Source organism: Panicum virgatum, chromosome 9K, assembly GCF_016808335.1.
Source record: "Panicum virgatum strain AP13 chromosome 9K, P.virgatum_v5, whole genome shotgun sequence".
NCBI classification, from domain to species: domain Eukaryota; kingdom Viridiplantae; phylum Streptophyta; class Magnoliopsida; order Poales; family Poaceae; genus Panicum; species Panicum virgatum.
Genome location: NC_053144.1, coordinates 236840 through 255314, shown reverse-complemented (window position 1 = coordinate 255314; position 18475 = coordinate 236840). Strand labels below are relative to the sequence as shown.

At 43.8% G+C, this 18475-nt stretch overlaps 3 protein-coding genes across 11 annotated transcripts; 1 reads left to right on the top strand and 2 right to left on the bottom strand.

Annotated features, from left to right (window-relative positions):
* Nucleotides 1-6933: 6933 nt before the first annotated feature.
* LOC120649000 (F-box protein At4g00755-like) lies at nt 6934-15273 on the top strand. Of its 9 annotated transcripts, none has more exons than XM_039925638.1 (8): nt 6934-8128; nt 8199-8681; nt 8757-11707; nt 12592-12648; nt 12753-12878; nt 13261-13454; nt 14284-14372; nt 14468-15273. In XM_039925638.1, exon 3 carries the CDS (start codon nt 9536-9538, stop codon nt 11555-11557), a length of 2022 nt encoding a protein of 673 aa, XP_039781572.1. In that variant the 5' UTR covers nt 6934-8128; nt 8199-8681; nt 8757-9535; the 3' UTR covers nt 11558-11707; nt 12592-12648; nt 12753-12878; nt 13261-13454; nt 14284-14372; nt 14468-15273. The 9 variants fall into 9 exon arrangements, with proteins under 9 accessions (XP_039781572.1, XP_039781571.1, XP_039781575.1 ...); XM_039925637.1 differs by having other exon boundaries at nt 8757-11859; XM_039925643.1 differs by having other exon boundaries at nt 6942-8128; nt 8199-8374; nt 8563-8681; nt 8757-12648.
* Nucleotides 12898-14549, bottom strand: LOC120649002. Its single transcript, XM_039925646.1, has 5 exons — nt 14263-14549; nt 14088-14169; nt 13365-13416; nt 13200-13254; nt 12898-13117 (listed from the first exon to the last, which is right to left on the bottom strand). Exons 1-5 carry the CDS (start codon nt 14522-14524, stop codon nt 12942-12944), a joined length of 627 nt encoding a protein of 208 aa, XP_039781580.1. The 5' UTR covers nt 14525-14549; the 3' UTR covers nt 12898-12941.
* Nucleotides 15271-16928, bottom strand: LOC120648924 (skin secretory protein xP2-like). Its single transcript, XM_039925550.1, has 2 exons — nt 15782-16928; nt 15271-15695 (listed from the first exon to the last, which is right to left on the bottom strand). Exons 1-2 carry the CDS (start codon nt 16869-16871, stop codon nt 15271-15273), a joined length of 1515 nt encoding a protein of 504 aa, XP_039781484.1. The 5' UTR covers nt 16872-16928.
* Between the last annotated feature and the right edge of the window lie 1547 nt (nt 16929-18475).

Below are 18475 nucleotides of genomic sequence, written 5' to 3'. Positions count from 1 at the left end.
GTCATCATCCACATTGGCAGCCACATCACTATCCATGTCAGCTTCAATCCGCGACGTTTACTTTTGTCGCTAAAACTGGGCTTTGGACTGGGCTAACTAGGCCTCGGGCTGCTCTGCGACGGTCAAAAACCATCACGGATCGCTTCAATTCACGACGGTTTTGAAGAATCGTTGATAGATTTAATCAATGACGCTCAATCAACAACGAAATCTCAAACCGTCACGGATGGTGAATTGCGACGGATTTTCAATGATCCGCGACAAAATGATTCCGTCGCAGAATAAATAGTATGTTGTAGTGTAAGTTTTATTATATAAAAGTGGTTCCTTAGATAAAGAAAGTTTTATTAAACTAAAACAACAATTCTAACAATAAAACATCACGTGTACAAAGTCGTTATGATCCAACCAGTGAACGTTAAACTATAGAATTTTCCCTCTTGATAGTAAATTATCCCATAATGATACCTTCAATACGCCACTACAAGGTTCAAGTCTAGATCGAAGGATTTGTCCTCGGAGTTGAGAAATCGGTCTCCAACCTTTGACTATGTGGAAAACATTAATTAAAGATTAATACATCTTTGTGGCAAGTAGTTCCCCGTGCTACAATTATACAGTGCGCAGTCGCATACCTTCAATACTGCTAAAATGATGCCCCCACAAAATTAAGGATTACTTAGTCGGTTCTGAAATATAAGTCATTTTAATTTATTCTAAGCCAAAGTATTCTAAATTTAACCAAAATCAAACTATTCTAAATTTAACCAAATTTATAGAAATGAGTAATAATATTTTGAATCTCAAATGAGAATAGTTAGATTCATTATGGAATATATTTTCATAATTTACTTATTTAATATGTTACTAGTGGAGATGTACAGCAAGTATTTAATTTTTCTTTCACCAAGCAACGGTGTCATTTATTTTCTTTCCAAAAAAATAATACACATCTTTCTTTTCCTTTTATAAAATAATGATGCCAATTATTATCATTCCGAAACAAATAATGAAGCAAATTATGGGTAAACGCATGTGCAAAAGAAAATAATGTAAAGTGTGTTCCAAAGAAAATTAATAAGTGGGTACAAGAGGTGGGTATAGGAAATTGTTGGTGTAAAAAGTATTAGCATTTTAATAGAAATATTTTTCTTCTATTAAAAAATAGGTCACCACCTCCTTTCACCAAAACTCTTGATCTGACATGTGGGACCTTCATGAGGGGTATTGTAAGCCTCATTTTGGTGAGAAAGAGTTTCAATTGTTATAGAAGATATGTTAATATTCTTCTTTATTAAATTTGATCAAACTTAGATTATTTGACATAGGGCAAAACAAAATACTTTACATTTTAGGATAGAGTGAGGGAGCACTTATCTATTGCTAATATTTGATATACGTATGGTCATGCTTATACTTAGCTTAATAGAACTTGAATCATGTTGGTTAATATTTGGTTGAATAGTCCTTACTTTTTTATTTCAAGATTAATAACTTTGGAGAAGTATTCTAATAAAAAAGTCACGACTGATCCGTGCTTTTAAAATACGCACACATTAGAATAAGGAGAAAAAAGAGTGGGAGTATATCTTCATCAAGTGATCTAAGCGACCCCTCACCTAACTATTAATTGATTCCAGATATTTCTCTAATTAATGTGAGCTTACCTAAAGGTTTTTTTTTTTGAAATTGCACAACACAACTTAGAGACTTACAAAAATAATTACCTTTAATATATAGATATATATATATATATAGAAAAATAAAGATTTAAAGGAAAACAAGCATTCTTTGCTATCTGTTGGCAATGTTTTACGAGGCTGAGTCCATCGTGATCCTATTGATCTTTGTGATTTTCTTTGGGATCTTCATGCAAAAAAAAGCATGAGATGTTAGCGAGTTTTAACTTTATTATCTCGGTGGAATCATATATACGGGCCGTCTAGTTACTGGTAGAACCGTGCCGTATAAACCGGGCTCCTGCCAAACTATAAATTGAGGCCTAATAGATTAGTGAAATAAAATAATAAAATATTCAATATATATAATATATTATATTGGTTCGAAACATTTCAAGAACGACACCTATTTAATCTTAGTTGTATAATTTTAACTTAAACAATTTTATTTTTATCATGTTCATTGAAATAAAATCTCCAATATTTGAACCGCCAACGGGCAAGATTCTTCGAGGGCAATTAGGTAAGCTAGCAGGCGGTCAGCCTTTTGGTCAGGGGCGTGCGTGCTGCGTATGTTATATGTCAGTTACATTTGGACCAAACCGTTAGGAACAACATATTGGCTCAGTTCTATAAAAAGTACAGTCCTACATTTGAAAAAAATGATAATAAGTGCAATTCTAGAGGTTGGATCTTAACTAACTGTCTAATTAAGTATTCAGATTTGATTTGCATACCAAAACTAATAATATGTGGCAAACAAATAAGAGCATAAAAATTCTTTCACAGCACTACTAGTCTGTATGAAAAAACTAGAATAGCACTTTTTACAAGATAGAGAGTTAGTAATCGTTGGATTAATGGATTTGATTACTATGGGCTCAAAAAAAATTTAGAGCCGCACGGGCTGCACGCCCTCGCTCTATAGTTTGAAAGCATACTGTGGCAGAATCGCCAAAATTAATCCGACTAAAATGTGTTAAACCTAACTATTATAGAAGAAACAACTAATACGCACTTCAAATGGAGTAATATGACAGTCTGTCGGGTAAAATCCCGATAACACCACTGTATTTCGGATCGAAACAACATACATCACTCGAAGGTGAGCCCAGAGATTACAATAACCAAAATTTTACTACACTAACTTTAATAATAAATGTTATTATAAACTGAGTTTGAGAATTCAAATAGGGTACCTCAGAAATTTGAAAGTAGATGAGTTCTTCCGAGTTTATAAATAGCGGAAAGAAAATGATATCTAGCGACGATATATGACATCATGATGAAGCCCGTACATGATGTCAATCTCACAAAGCATTCCAAGGATTACCTGAAAACAAAGTCACAAGCAAGACTGAGTATACTAATATTCAGCAAGACTGACCCGAATAAGGGTATATAATATCCCTTTAACTAGACATGCAAGGCTTGTGAAGGCTCTGGGGTTTCTTTTGCTGAAAAGCAACAAAGAGTAGATCCTTAATTTCAAGTTTTAGCTTTCAGATTCTAGTTTTATTAGCCATTCTAAATTTGCACCTATCTGTACAAACATGATAGAGAAATAATTGCATGCAACCATATCATTGTTTCACTTCTTACTCTATGTGGCAAAGGTATCAAGCAGTCTCAATATTCGCGAGAAACAGACGATTCTGAATCGAATTGTCAATCTTTGCAAGGGTAAACCTAACACACACGCTTGGAGTACTATTGAGTCACTCCCAAACAACTGTTTGTTGGTCATTCCGGTTCGTGGATTAGTGCCACTCTCCCCGACTACAGCGAGCCCGACCCTCTCTGCAGCCGTAGTGTTGCGCAACATAATATAAACTTTCGAACATAAAATAACTTCCTATCTCTAAGAGAGAGTGGGGGGTATGTCTATTTGCCGGGCCGATCAGTTACTAGGCTTGCCGCTTACCCATAATTCACGGCATGTGGCTAGTACTTTCAAACGCTTAACCACGATTACCACACACTGCGGCCTTAGCAAATTTTATCAACACAGATAGATTTCCACCATGAAACTTGTAACACAATCCGTCCATGGTCCTTATAGTGATTGCAGGAATGTAAACAATCAACTCCTATAAACTCGCGAGTGATAGGCAATCACTCGATTTTTACCGGTGCTATTAGCATAGCATCTAGTCGAACTCTGTTTCTAGTGTTCAATCAATAGGTACCTAGGAATATGCATCTAAGATTTTCAATCAACTCCAATAACGTAAATGCACAAGTAAATAATAACAATAAGTTGCATAATTTAAAATAATGGGATTATGCACCGGGGCTTGCCTTTAGTGGTATCTATAAAGTTAGTAGGCTTCGGCTCTTCCGAATTAGAGTTAGGAACTTCAGTTAATTCCACGACGTTGGTTGGACTTTATGTAGTTCACTTTCGGATTCCGGGTTCACGTTCAGATCTTCTCTTCCGTAACGTTGACTTGGGCTTTGAAAATATCCCCGTTTGGTTCCTGGAATAGTTCGTACGTTCCGTCGACTAGCGATATCATTTCTATATGCAATGCAGTACTCGAAATTAGTGAAGTGCTTAAGTATAGCTTTCCTTAACTAAAAAGTTGAAAACCAATAAAATAAACATTTAAATTAAACTTAAAAGTTTTACTTTATTGGACAATCGTTTATAGAGTAAAAGTAAATACAAGGAACTCCATAAAATAACAAAACTAGTTACATTAAAAAACATGGTTTGAAATCAAGAAAAAGCAAGGTAGTTTTATTTAGGAACATGGGTGGGTTGAATTCAAATCTATACTTTGAATTCAAAAAAAAATTTCAACAATTAGGGTTTAAATCAAACATAAACTCAAAATTAAAAAGGAAAGACCTTGTATAGGAATTAAGTCCAAAATTGGAGTTTATTTTAACAAAAACAACACTAGCATGAATTAACCTTAAAACTCAAACATAAAATTAAAACTCAAACTAAACAATGTAAAAATTATCCCAAAAAAAATTATCATAAACTATTTATGATTAGAAGAGCTCATGATAAAAAGATGATCCTAAGAAATTAATAAAAACATGCTTTAACAACCTAAACAGGTGCATAGGTTAGAAATAAACAAAGCACATGAAATAATAAGAAAAAATCAAGTATTTGTGCCAAAAATTTCACACAAGACTATACATATCAAAAGGATTCTAGGTTTCAAAAATCAAGCATAACAATGCTATGGTTAAAAAGATATAAATAAATCACTCATTTCCTAACAATTAAACTAGAGCACACAATAAAAAGTTTCATATAAACTTTAGTAGTCAAAGTCATAGAGCTAATTAAAAGGAACACAACAAAATTAATTTGGTTTTTTTTATTTTTCTACATTTTTTTAGAATTTTTCAAAGTTCACAAGATTTAAAAGAAAAAGGGACTAACTATTTGCAGAAAGGACCTTAGAACTTTTCAAATCAAAGCAACTGAGTCCTTCAGCCATGACCGGCGTGGGGAGCTTCTGGCCGACCAAATTCCGACGAACTTCGACCATGGCAGCGAGGGGGAAGTTAGGGGAAACAAAGAGGGGGCTCATGCGCACCACTAAATGGCCGGGGATCGAAGAATGGTGATCCGTGGCGGTTTCTCCACGGAGGAGCAGAAGCGGCGGCGGAAGAGCTCGTCGGAGGCGGGGCTTCGGTCGAAAATCGGCAGGTCTGTGGGGCGTGAGAGCTTCAGGGGGTCAAGGCCAAACTGTCCAAGGGGTCGTGGTGCTTGGAGGGATGCTTGAGCGACGGGTCCACAGTGGCGGGGCTCGTCGGAGCAATGGGAAAGGGGGCGGCGGCGGTGGATGTTGAAGTCGAAGTTGGTCGGGGCTATTTATAGCCAAAGGAAGGGGAGGATGATCATCTCGGGGAGGGGATGGGCTTCTCCTAGCCGCGAGCGAGCTCCAGCGGCGGGACTAGCTTTCCAGCGGCGGCGGCGGTGATGTGGCGCGACGGGGATGGCATGGTGTGCGCGAAGGGGCCAGGTAGAGGCGGTGGAGTGGCGGCGGGGTCTTGCTCATGACGCGTGGGGCGGCGCGGGCAGCTGGCGCCTGCTGGTCGGTGACGAGAACCTGCGGCGGCGGCGAAACCACGACGAGGGGGCGACGGCGCTCTGGTTTTGAACAGAGGAGGAAGAAGGAAATGTGGGTGGACTGATTTGTAATTTTCCAAAATTTTAGGGGTTAAACTAAAAAGTAAAATTTCTCGTTGATCTAGGGCTCAAATAAAAAAGTGGCCAAAATGAAAGTTGTTCAGTTTTTCAAGACCTACAACTTTCATGTTGTGCAAAAATTCACTAGATCAAAGAATTTGAAATTATTTTGAAATCCGCCAATTCTTTTAAAATGCAAAAGAACACACTTAAGTTTTAAAATTGCAAGGGTAGCCTTAAAAGCATAAATACATCTTTTTATGAGGGTAAAAGTGAATAACAAAATATGCATTTTAACCCCTCATATATTTTTAAATATTTGCCTTTTGCAAAACTATTTTGTAAAAAGGACTTTGTACTTTTTCAAAATATCAAAAATATCATTGCTATAGAAACCATGGTTTAAAATTTTAAATCAACACAAAATTATATATATATATATAACCCCTAAAACCTGGATTGTCACACATACTACTTATTTACTATCTTTAAAGACAAAATATGCGTTTTGGTTCTTCAATTTCACTCCAAGGGTCAAATTCATCCCCTCAACTTTCAAAAGGCCCATTTAGTTTCTCAAGTTTTGTTTTAAAGTCAAATTCATCCTTATATTAATTTGATGCTCCATAATACCATGAGACTAATGCAAAAGGTCCTCTTTGCCCTTGGCTATTTTCTCTCCTTCACATTTCGTATATTGAGTAGTGTCACATGAAATTGATCAAATATATGCATACTGTTCTTATATGATCTAGATTAAATTAAATATGAAAGGGCACTTCAATAAATACAAGAGACAACAAGATAGGAGAAACAACAGTGTGGCATTATTGATTAATTACAGCAATACAATAATACAAATTAAGTACGAGAAGGAGCTAAGAGTAAAAAATGTCATTTTACATCGATCTCATGTTAGTAGCAAGAGCCACGCAGGCAAAGGATAAATTTGATCTAAAAATAAAAGTTAATAGACTAGATTGGTTAATCTGAAAGTTGAAGGACCAATTTGATCATCGGAGCAAAGTTGAGTGAGTAAAATGTATATTTTGCCATCTTTAAAATAAGTAATAATTTTTTTATATTAATCGGAATTGAATGAAAAAGCACGAAGTTGATAATGTCCTTATTGCCATGCCCGTCTTCCGGGCTTGGCTCTCTGCCCTGCCCGATTAGTGATTAGCTCCACCACAAATCTGAATCCAAGATTCGTCGGAGGAGCTGCGCCGCACTAGCTCTGCAGGCAGGAGACGCATCGACGCCGCCGCCGCCGCCGCCCCTTCCTCTTACTCCCCTAGCTTAGCTTAGCTAGGGAGGCCCGGGGGTTGAGATCCCATCCCGTGTACGGGCAAGGGCAATTAAAGGAGATGGGGGAGGAGGAGGAGGATGGTGCTGACTTCCTGCAGTGGCTGGGTCCGGACACCTCCGCCATCGTCTTCACGCTGCTCCATCACCCCGCCGACCTTGCCCGCGCCTCCGCCGTCTCCCGCTCATGGCGCACCTTCGGTCTGCCTTCTGTCCATCCTCATTCCTATTGTCCTGATACTGATATGGAGTATTGTACTATGATTCGTTCGCTTTCTTTTTAGTCCCTAGCGTTGCTTGTAGCACATAGTGGAATCATGATTGAATTGCTTGTTGTGAGGAGCAGCAGCAACATTCTGTCTCCCTCCTTTGATGCTGCTCAGTGTGTTATTCCTGTTTCGCCTCATATGATACCATACAACTTAACAAGTTGGACCAACGCCATGTTTGCTTCCTCCACACGTGTGATAAGTTTCCTCCAAAACACACACATTCATTTTTGCATCTATATCAATTTTTAGACCCAAATAATAATAGCAATTCAGTTTTAATTGTCATCCAGTCATAGCAAACCAGTTCAGCAAGATTCTGTGCCTGCGAGTCTGTCCCGAGGTTTCCAACTTCACCAGCATTGAAGCAAGCAGTTCTGGCAGTGATGTAAAGGAAGATGTTGGTTCAAGCACTGCTGCTGAGTGGGAGAACCAGAAGAGAGACCACAGGGTTTATATGCATCTTAGCCATTCTCTTCTCTCACCTTACAATAGCAGGAATTGCATCATCCGGTGCATAGGTGCATCGAGCACCGACAATTTTCCAGAAGAGACCATAGAAAATACCCTTGAACCAATTGATCATGTGGAGATGAGCCTGTCTTACTGGTCCAGCGGGGGCCAAAGGGATCCTACATGCTTGCCCGAATGCCTCATATACATGCTGCACTCAGATCTTTGCCTCATTGATGAAATCAAGATACAGCCATTCCAAGGTTTGTGTGGTAACATTTCCTTTTCGCATGCCAAAAGGCACCTGTTGCTGATTTTTTTTTCACAATGCAGCATTTTTCCAGTACGGTGCCCCAATATACTCAGCACAGTACGTTCGGTTCCGGATGGGTTATCCAAAGTTGCCTCTGCGCCCTGAACAACTTGTATCCGATGAGAACGAAGGTCAGCTGAATGCTGATGACAACTATACCTGGACTTATGCATCTCCAGAGTTTCCAATGTTGCAGGTCTGTTTATTATATCTTGTTCCTTTTCCTCTTGAGCGTGATTTCGTGCGGCAATATTGGTAATAAATTTTAGGTTGATATAGATCTCTGAAAGATTGGCGGAGGGTATTTATAGGTTTAGTGTTTGCAGTTGCATTGTAAATATCTTTTGGAAGTGAAAGGATGTGCTCTGTTCTGTTCTATTCTAGGAGAATGTCGCACAATCATTTAAGCTTCCACACGCTGTTCTATGCATCGGTGGGGTGGTGAAGATTGAGCTTCTCGGGAGGATTCAGAAACAGGCAATAGATGGTCTTTACTACATATGGTTAGTGGCATTCACTTTGTCTGTGATCACTTGTTTGATGCATGCATATGGTGAGCGATGTTTGCTCTTTTACAGCGTGTCCCATGTCGAAATATTGGGGAATCCGCTGCCGCGAGAGCTATGGGTGGCTCCTTGCGAGAATGGTGTAGTCCTCAAGTACCACCCAGAACCTCGAAGAAGCAATGTGCGCTGCTCTGACGATGGGCGCAGCCCCACCAACTGGCATAACTTTGCAACGAGAATCTGGCAGTCGGGCGCTGGCCGAGGAATTGGGTGGAACCAAGCGCTGCTGAGTAGGCTGCTGTTCGGGCCTCCATTGCAGTTGTTGGAGGAAGATGACGACGACGATATATCATAGGTGGAGGTGGTTTGACAAGCACTCCTCGCAAACAACCGCTTCTGTTTGATTTAAGGGGGTGTTTGGTTTCTTAAGGCTTATTTTAAGTCCTGTCATAGCGAATGTTTGATGCCATTTGGAAAGATTAAATATAAGCTAATTATAAAACTAACTGCATAAGCCCAGGGCTTATTTACGAGATGAATCTGTCAAGCCTAATTAATCCATGATCAGCGCATGTTTACTTAGCATCGTATGGGCTAATTATGGACTAATTAGGCTTAATTAATCCGTCCCACGAAAAAATGTTATGGAATTTGTTTTTGTCATTAGTTTATATTTAGTACTTCTAATTAGCATCCAAACACCACCTTAGGGTTGTTCTGTTTCATTTCTTCTTGTTGTCTTGCGTGGAATTGGAATAAGAGAGCCTATAAACCACTAGGGCACCCTTTATTTTAAGTCCTGTCATACAATCATACGTACACCACCTGCAGACCTGCTGCTTCAGCAGACGATGAACTCCAACAAGCTAGTACAGTCTGCTATTTTGATTTGGGGGGATGCTCCCTTCCCCAAACCCACGCAAAGCTGCTTCAGGCGACATGCCATGGCAGCCATCGCCGTCTTCCGCTACCAACGCCAACGCCGCGCCTCCTCTTGGGCCGCCGCCGTTGCCGACCACGCACGCTCCGGTCGCCCCGCCGCCGCTCTCACCGTCTTCCGCCGCGTCCTCCGAGCTCACCCCACCGTCGCCACCGCCGACCAGCTCGCCTACACCGCCCTGCTCCGTTGCCGCGACCGCCGCTTGGCCTTCCAGATACACGCCCAGGTGTGCCGTCGTGGCCTGGCCGCCTCCAACCCCATCCTCGCATGCTCCCTCCTCGCCTTCTACGCCGACTGTGAGGACAGGGATAGCGCCACCAGGGTGTTTGACGAAATGCCGCACCCGGATGCCGTGTCCTACACCGCCATGATCTCCGCCCTCCTCCGCGCCGGGGACTACCACGGGGCGCTCACGCTCTACCCGCGCATGCTTCCTCTCTGCGCGCCCACTCAGCACACCTTCTCTAAGTTGCTCGCCGCCTGCACCTCCCTGCGCCTGCGCCGCCACGGCACTGTGCTCCACGCACAGCTCCTCCGCTGGGGCTTCTGGGGTCCCCACCTCAGCCTGGTCCTCAAGACCGCGCTCCTCCACATGTATGCTGCCTGCGGTGCCATGGCTTCAGCACGCACTGTGCTCCACGCCACGCACGAAACTGACGTTGTGCTCTGGACGGCCATCATCACCGCCTACTCGCGGGCTGGCCACCTCCAGCCTGCTCTGCAGGCGTTCCGTGACATGGAAAACGCCGCGGTGCCACCCAACGCCTTCACCTATGCAGCCCTCATCACTGCCTGCTCCGCAGCCCACTCGCTGCACATTGGACGGCTGCTCCATGCCCGCCTCTTCAAGTTTCGTCTGGAGCACGAGACCTCCGCTTGCAATGCACTCTTGGACTTGTACAGCAAGTCCTCCACACGTTTCCTTGACTTGCTGTACGCTTTCTGCGCGGTCGACTCACCCAATGTGGTGTCCTGGACTGCCTTCATCGCTGGACTCGTGCATCATGGCAGGGACCAAGACGCGTTTGCAGCATTTGCTCACATGCGAGCTACCGGGGTGCAACCCAACTCCTTCACCCTGTCTACTCTTCTAAAAGGCTGCACCTCCGCACAGGCATGTCAACTCGCTGCAAAAATCCATGCGTATGTGCTTAAGACTAGCTTTGAGTCATTGGACGCGGCAGTCGGGAACTCGCTGGTTGATGTTTATGCAAGATATGCAAGAATGGACGACGCTTGGGATGTGGCAACCACAATGTCCTTCGTTAGGGACAGATTCACATACACGAGCCTGGCCAAAGGGTTGAATAAGATAGGGCTTCACCACAGGGCACTCAAGATGATACTTCACATGTTCCGCGAGGAGGTTGATATCGATGGTTTCAGTCTAGCTTGCTTCCTTTCCGCTGCTGCGACCTTGGCATCCATGGAGGCTGGGAAGCAGCTGCACTGCTGCGCAGTGAAGTTGGGATTGAGCCATGATGTATCTGTCTCCAACAGCCTTATCGACATGTACAGCAGGTGCAAGTGTCTGGAGGATGCTAGGAGTGCTTTCCGGTCAATCAGGGAACCCAGTGTTGTTTCCTGGAATTCTATTATCTCCGGGCTGGCATCTAATGGTTGTCAAGCTGAAGCTTTGTCGACTTTTGAAGACATGATTTTGGTCGGCACTCAGCCTGATGGGGTCACTTTCTCAGTTGTGCTTTCGGCCTGCAGTCATGGTGGCTTTGTTGACATTGGAATAAAACATTTCAACTCTATGATGAATCAGTTCGGTGTTCCCCCACAAAAGAGCCACTACACATTATTTCTGGATATGCTGGAACAAGCAGGGCGTCTTACAAAGGTGGCACGCACCATCGAGTCAGGGGCTGTTCAGCTAGACTTTGTCAATTTACAGGACCCAGTTGGCATTTTGCAAGCTCCATTATGACCTGGTGGTTGGCAAATATATTGCAAGGAAGGCACTGGAGTTGGGTCCATCAGATTCAGTAATACGGAATATGCTTTCAGGCATCTGTGGTGCTCCTAGGATACAAGATCACGGCGAGCAGACAGGTTTGCGGGATGACAAGGGATGCAGGTATCCAAGCTATGTGCTGCCAATCAATTTGTAAAAACTGAGCTTGGGTTCTTGATACATATACCCAACCCAAGGAAACGAAAGTATTTTTTCTGGGAAATTTCTTCAGTATGAGAAAAACATCTCCGCATTAAGTTTGTGATGAAAACAAGGTTAATTCAGGGTCTGCTTATTTGTTCTTGAGGAGACACTTCCCCACCTTCAAGAATTTATGGAGATTATATTGCACAGAAAATACATACAATACATGGCATCTGCCACCTTCACTTAGTTAGCCGGCAGAAATTAACCATTTGTCTTATACAACAATGCCTAAGGTTGTTAGCCCAGTTGGTGCGAAGCAACTGGCGGCACTCCACAGGTGGGGGGTTCGAACCCCCACCGGGGCGGATTTACCCCGCCTGTGGGGAAAAAAACCCCTCGCTGTGCTTCCGTTGAGCTTGGTTGTGCGACACGGCTCTTGGGCGACGGAACCTGGCCCATGTGGCTACGGCCCGGCCCAGTGGGCGACGGAACCCAGCCCATGAAGGTTACGGACCGGCCCAGGGCCAAGGTGCCGCCAATCCAAGCCCGGAAGCCGGCTTTCGGGGGTTTTCTCGGCCGGGGTCAACTGGCCTCTTCTTAATTGAAAGCCGTGGGGGCAGTCTTTCCCCCGCCGGTCGAGTTTTTTTTTATCATCCTGCTAACATACTCAGATAACAGTGGCTCTAAATAATTACTTCTTGCACAAAAGAAAAACCATTCTGGTCAATGCAGTCAATTTTCAACTCAACTATGATGCTTCTTGCACAGAGTACTATATTTTTGCTAAGCTGAAATTCAGAATGCGGTTTGACCTTTCCTGTAACAGTAGAGCTGACAATCAACCATTGCGAAATTTACAGGCTGTACTTTCAGGATACATATTTCCTGATGTTTTTAATAAAGGTGATGTTGGAAAGGTAAATGCTATGTATTCCCTGCAACCATTTCATGCCATAGCTACATCTTTATGCTGGCAGTCATTTCCTTCAAATGTGAAATGACGCCAATTTCTGTTTCACAGAAGCATGGATATGATAACCAGTATAGCATCTATCATATGAAAAGTTCTGGCTCATTGAGTCTTCCCATAGCACAGCTGGTACTCGTGTGCTGGTTGCTTCTGCCCTCGTTCCTGGTGTAGTTACTGGTAATATACTAATAGATGATTTTTTGCAAATTTATTTATCCGAATTTCAGTCACTCCAGCTCTTTATATAAGCCGTTTAATTAAGTTATGCAAGATATGGAGCGCCACAGTCAATCCTCGAGCCACATATGTCCAAAAGTAGGTATAGTATGCTAGAAATGGGAGGATAAAAGGCTCCACATAGAACTTGTAGAGCTTTACAAAAGGTTGAACTATTGCTTCTGGATCCTTGAGGAAACCTGCAGGTGTACCAGCATGTTTAGCTGGATTTAGGTAGTAACAGTCGATACTGAACCTTTGTTGATCTTATGAAGCACATACCTTCAGCTATTTTTGGGAACATGTTGAGTAAGTTGGTGACAATATTGAGTATTTCCTGCAGGAATTGGAATTTTTCACAGGTGATGGTTAGTGTGAGCTATGGCTTCATTCAATTGGAATGATACAGCATACAACAGTAAAAACATGAGTCATTAGTGTGCCTACCAATGCCCATTTTCCTGGTTTCAGTGGTGACTCATCAAAGATATGAACTTTCCTGCAGTGTATGTGAAATCATTGCTATCTCAGGTAAAGGTAAGCAATTTTTTTTTAAAAAAAAAGCGCGGAATTTATCACAGCATACTGAACTTTCCTGGCAGTTATATCACACTGAACATTCAATAATTGGCTAGGTACCATACAGTTATGGCTCTTTGGCACAATACACAGTGACAATTAGAATAATATTTCCTTTGATTTTAGGTGGGAGTGTTAGCGAATAGAGTATTTTGTCCTATTTTAGGTAGCATCTTTTTTCTTTTTGACTTAGCTGGGCCATAGCTTTTGTGCACAGGATGAAATGCTGTAATTGGTTTGCATGTATACAGGATAACTGTTAGAGTCACAAGCGGCTAAAGCTTTTGCGCCCTCCATTTGTATTGTATTGCAAGGGCATGGGTGCCAGTTATAAACTTTATTTTCACTGAAATCACAGAAATACTATTCTAATGGTTGCCGTGTGCTGTGGCAAAGAGCCAAGATTTGTGAAGCACAATTATTGAACGACTAAATAGCAAATTCCATGTCCTGTGGCAAATTCTGCCTTTTAAAAAAAGAGTTAAAGCCACTAGCTTAATGCAAACAGTAAAAATGAAAGAGAGACAAGAGAGAGGGAGAGATATAGGAAGGGAGAGGAGTTGCTACTGGGAGGGTATTGATCTCAGCTACCTGATAAGAAGCACCGCTCCATTTTCTGAACATATGTAGAAGCTGCAGCCCTTGGTAAAGGGGATGGTGTATCCATTCCATTCTGTAACAAGCAACATGACGGCGTCATTGCCCGATTATCCTATCAGATTTCCCCATCACTTTGTTATTTTGAATTCCTAATGAATGATCTTACCAAGGTGCCACATTACTGCAGCGGTGTGCTCTGCACCTTGACAAACCTCATCGATGGCAAATTTGACATTCTTTCCCATGGATTCCATCAGTCTTTTGAAGTAGATATGGGTACACTGCATTGAGATATTTCCCCCCCTCTTTTGTGAGCTTATTAAGTATAGGAACCAGACCCCAATTGTTTGATGCTCCAATCTAACATGCAGGGGTAAATGGGCCTTGAAATGCAGATGCTGAACCAGATGAGAAAATAACCTTGACATCCAGTGGCTTATAATATGCGGTATCCTCCATGATGCAATCAGGGGCAATCAACTTATCCAGGCTTTTGCTGTTCTTTTCATTGAGGGAGGAGTAGAACTCGTGGACGACATCTGACAGGGGTGAAGATGGTAAGGTGGCACCTCTGCGGTTGGGGTTGTTGAGTCCGCCATTTCTGTCTGGTCCAAGTGCTGCGTGTATAGGCTTTAGGGGAAGTCCTGGTTTCCTTGTGTGAACAGCGCAGCCTGTCTCCTGTCGTCGAGGAGGCCGGAGGCGCAATTGAGGAGCTGATTGAAGCTTGAAACAGGGGGATTGGAAGGTGATAGATGGCAAGGTGGAGTTCGTGGCGTTGGCTGTGTGAGCAAAGGGAAGGGGATTGCTTGCTTGCTTGCTTGCTTGATGAAAGAAGAGGTCGCCTCTCGCCTGCCTGAAGCTGAAGGGGTGGGAGCTGTGATGTGTAGAGCTTTCAGCTGGACGAATTTGCTTGCTTGGCGGTTTAAGAATAGGAAAGACAGCGTGATGTGTACATCGCACTGCACTGCATTGCATCGCATCATCCATGCTGCTGCTGCTGCTGTGTTGTCTACGATGTGAAGCAAGGGATTGCTTTCTTTGGATGTAACCCAACTGCATGCTTAGCCGTAAGTAAGAATCTTGGATTATTCCTTTCTTTTTTGAGAATTGGTTGTTTTTGTGCAAGTACAAGCTGAGAGAGAGACTTGTCAATAAAGGAAGAGAAAAACATTCATTATTTTCGGAAGAAGCCGAAGACAGCCTTCTTGGAGGCCGCCTTGGACTTGCTGCTGGGCTTTGCTGATGGTGCCCGTGATGGCGCTGGCGCCGCCGCTGCTGCTGGTGCCGGTGGCGGCACTGCCTCTGCTGCTGCCGGTGGCGGCGCTGCTGCTGCTGCCGGTGGTGGCGCTGCGGCTGCGACCACTGCTGCTGCTGCCGTGGCCGTGGCCGTGGCGTTGTTGTCGTCGGTGACCGGAACAGGGCCCATGATGTGGTGCTCCCTGATCTCCCTCGTCTTCTCGCTCTCCTCCACCGCCGCCGGCGACGCCAGCGTTGTGGGCGCCACCCACTCCTTGCTGCAGGTGCTGACGCTGATGCTCGCGTCCTCCTCTTCCTGCCCTGGCACCACGTTGACATGACGGGGCAGCTGCTGCCGCTCGCCTGCGCATCCGATCCATCAGTTTGAGTGTTTGATTTCTGATTATTTGCATCGATCTTGCATCTGCAGGCAGCAACTAGGTGCGTACCTGCAGCCACTTGCTGCGTGATGCTCTCCACTTCGAATGAGTCGTCCTCGTCGTCGTCCTCATCACGGGGTCGGGGACGGGGGTTGTCGTTGTTCAGGCGGCTGCCGGCGGCATCATCTTCATCGCCCGGCAGCGACATGTCGTCGTCAGAGGAGTCACTGATGAGCTCCACGTCCACCGCCACCACCATCCCGTTCTTGGGCGGCGATGCTGCTTCTTCTACTTTGATCGCGGCTGCAGCTTGTTGCTGGTCGCTGCTGCTGGCCGCCGAGGACGACGGGCTCGAGGAGGAGTTGGAGTTGTCGCTGCCGCCGGCGTCCCCGCCTCCACCCGCCGGCACAAAGTAAGGCCTGAAGCGCGATGGCCGGGCGGCGCCGGCGGCCGTGAAGCTCTCGTGCCGTCTCATCATTGTTTCCGGCGGGTGGTGGGCATGGAAATCGAAGGGGTTGCTGCTGTGCTGGCCGAGCAGGGCCGAGGGGGCCGAGCCGGGCCCGGGGTCGTCCAAGCCCAAGGCTGCAGGGGGGTTAACGTTCTTGGGGATGTGGATGTCGAGGTCGATGAGGTTCCGGTGGATGATGCTGCTGCTGCGCCTGGACATGAGCTTCTCCAGCCTGGCGTCCCTCTCCAGCTCCAGCGAGCCGATGCTCTGGATGCTGCGCTCGTCGTCCGCCGTCCAGGCCACGGCGGCGGCCTTGACGACCTCCTCTTTCACGAGATGGAGATGCTGCTCGTCCTCCTCCATGTCCATGCTGGTGACCGAGGACCCGCCGCCCGAGCTGTCGTCGGAGGAGCTGCCGCCGCCGCCGCCGCCTCCGGTTGCGGATCTCGATCTCTTGTAGAGGTGGCGCCGGTCCTGATCATCCGCTGATGATGCTGCTGCCGCGAGCATGAGCGGCGGCACGTTGGGGTTGGGCTCGCTGTGGACGAGGACGACGCCGAGGAGGAAGGCGGCGAGCAGCCACACGGGGGACGAGGCGGCGAGGAAGGCCAGGCAGTGGAGGCGGTGGAGCAGAGCCACCAGGAGCAGGGAGCGCAGGGCCGTCCACCGGTGGCGTCGCCAGAGCAGGGCGTGCGCTGCGGCGGCGGCCATTGGAATTGGAGCTGCATGTCATTGGGAGGAGATGGATGGAATGGAATTCATTATTGTTAATTTATTACTCCTTATCAGCAAAAAAATTAAAATTGTGTTTGCTAGCCGGGATCGGGATGCATGCGTGATCGATCATCACCTTTTTCTTTTTTTCTCTTTCTTTCCTTCCTTCCTTCCTTGGAAAGATTAATTGCTTCAAATATCTGCATGCATGTCCAATGCGTCCTCAACGCCTTGAACTGAGAGAATTCATAATTGGATTGGATTGAATTCGATTCGGGGAGAGAGAGAGAGAGAGAGAGAGAGAGAGAGAGAGAGAGAGAGAGAGAGAGAGAGAGAGAGAGAGAGAGAGAAGCTGGCAGGACAGAGGAACAGGAGGAATGCAGCGGGCGAGGGCGCGGGGTTAGGTGTGGCTTCAGGCGACATTAGCGCCAAGCGTCAGGAATGATTTTCCTCCTCGAGAGATCAGTCTGCACGTTGCTGCTGGGCCGAATTTCAGGCCCGTTACCAGAAATTTGTTCGGACTGTTTCGGTGCTAACCGCGTGTTAGCGATTCTGATTTTAACTCATCAACTAGTAGTCCGATCTTCAAGCATATTACTTTCCTTAACATCTGTTTAGTCCTTTAAATAATATAAATGCATGCAGGTGAAGATAAATTGATGATATAATCCACATGCAAGGCGAGTTCACACTCAAAAAAAATTATAAATCTTAAATTGTGCCTCCAAATTAAATTCCGATTGTACCATTATCTTTTTATGACAAAATTTTTAAAACAAGACCTCACTTGTTTATGTTTACATGATATCTCTTAAAAATATTTTTAATACTAAATAATTATTTTCTATGAATAGAAAATTAAACATGACGAACACAAAATTGTGAACAACTAGATCAATGTCATGGAACAATTTAATCTGAAAAAGAAATAAATAATTTAACATTGCGAACAAATTAGTTATACATAGAAAAATAATTTTACATGAAGAACAAATGCAGTTGTGTACGCGAACAAATGATCAATGTCATAGAACAATTTAATCTTCAAGGCGAACAAATAATTTGACATTGGGAACAAATTAGTTACACACAGAAAAATAATTTTACATGAAGCTACGTAGTAAAAAATATTCTTATGAGCATATATACATGTGCTACACAAGTTAGTATATAAAGAAAATAATTATTTCACATACCAATTTATGAGCCTGCAATACAAATAAATTAGAATATATTGTATAACTCGTTCTTAAAATATGCACAAATAGTTCTGTAGTACTATAACAAAAGATAAGTATAGATCAGTTAACATTTGATTATATAAGAAATAAATATGGTTAATTTAAATCATAAAAGAATGAATTATAAATTAAGGTAAAGATTATGTTTGTGAGGTTCATAATCAGAAAATAAAATGAAGAGAGAATAATAAATAAACGGATACACAAGATGAGGAAAAAGAAATGAAAATAAAAATGGATGGAAGGAACTAGGAAAGAGAAAAAAGAACAGGAGAAGAAAATAAAAAATATGGAAGATGTAGAGAGAGAGAGAGAGAGAAAAGAAAACAAAGTGCCGCATAGCGAAAAGCACGTAAGTTG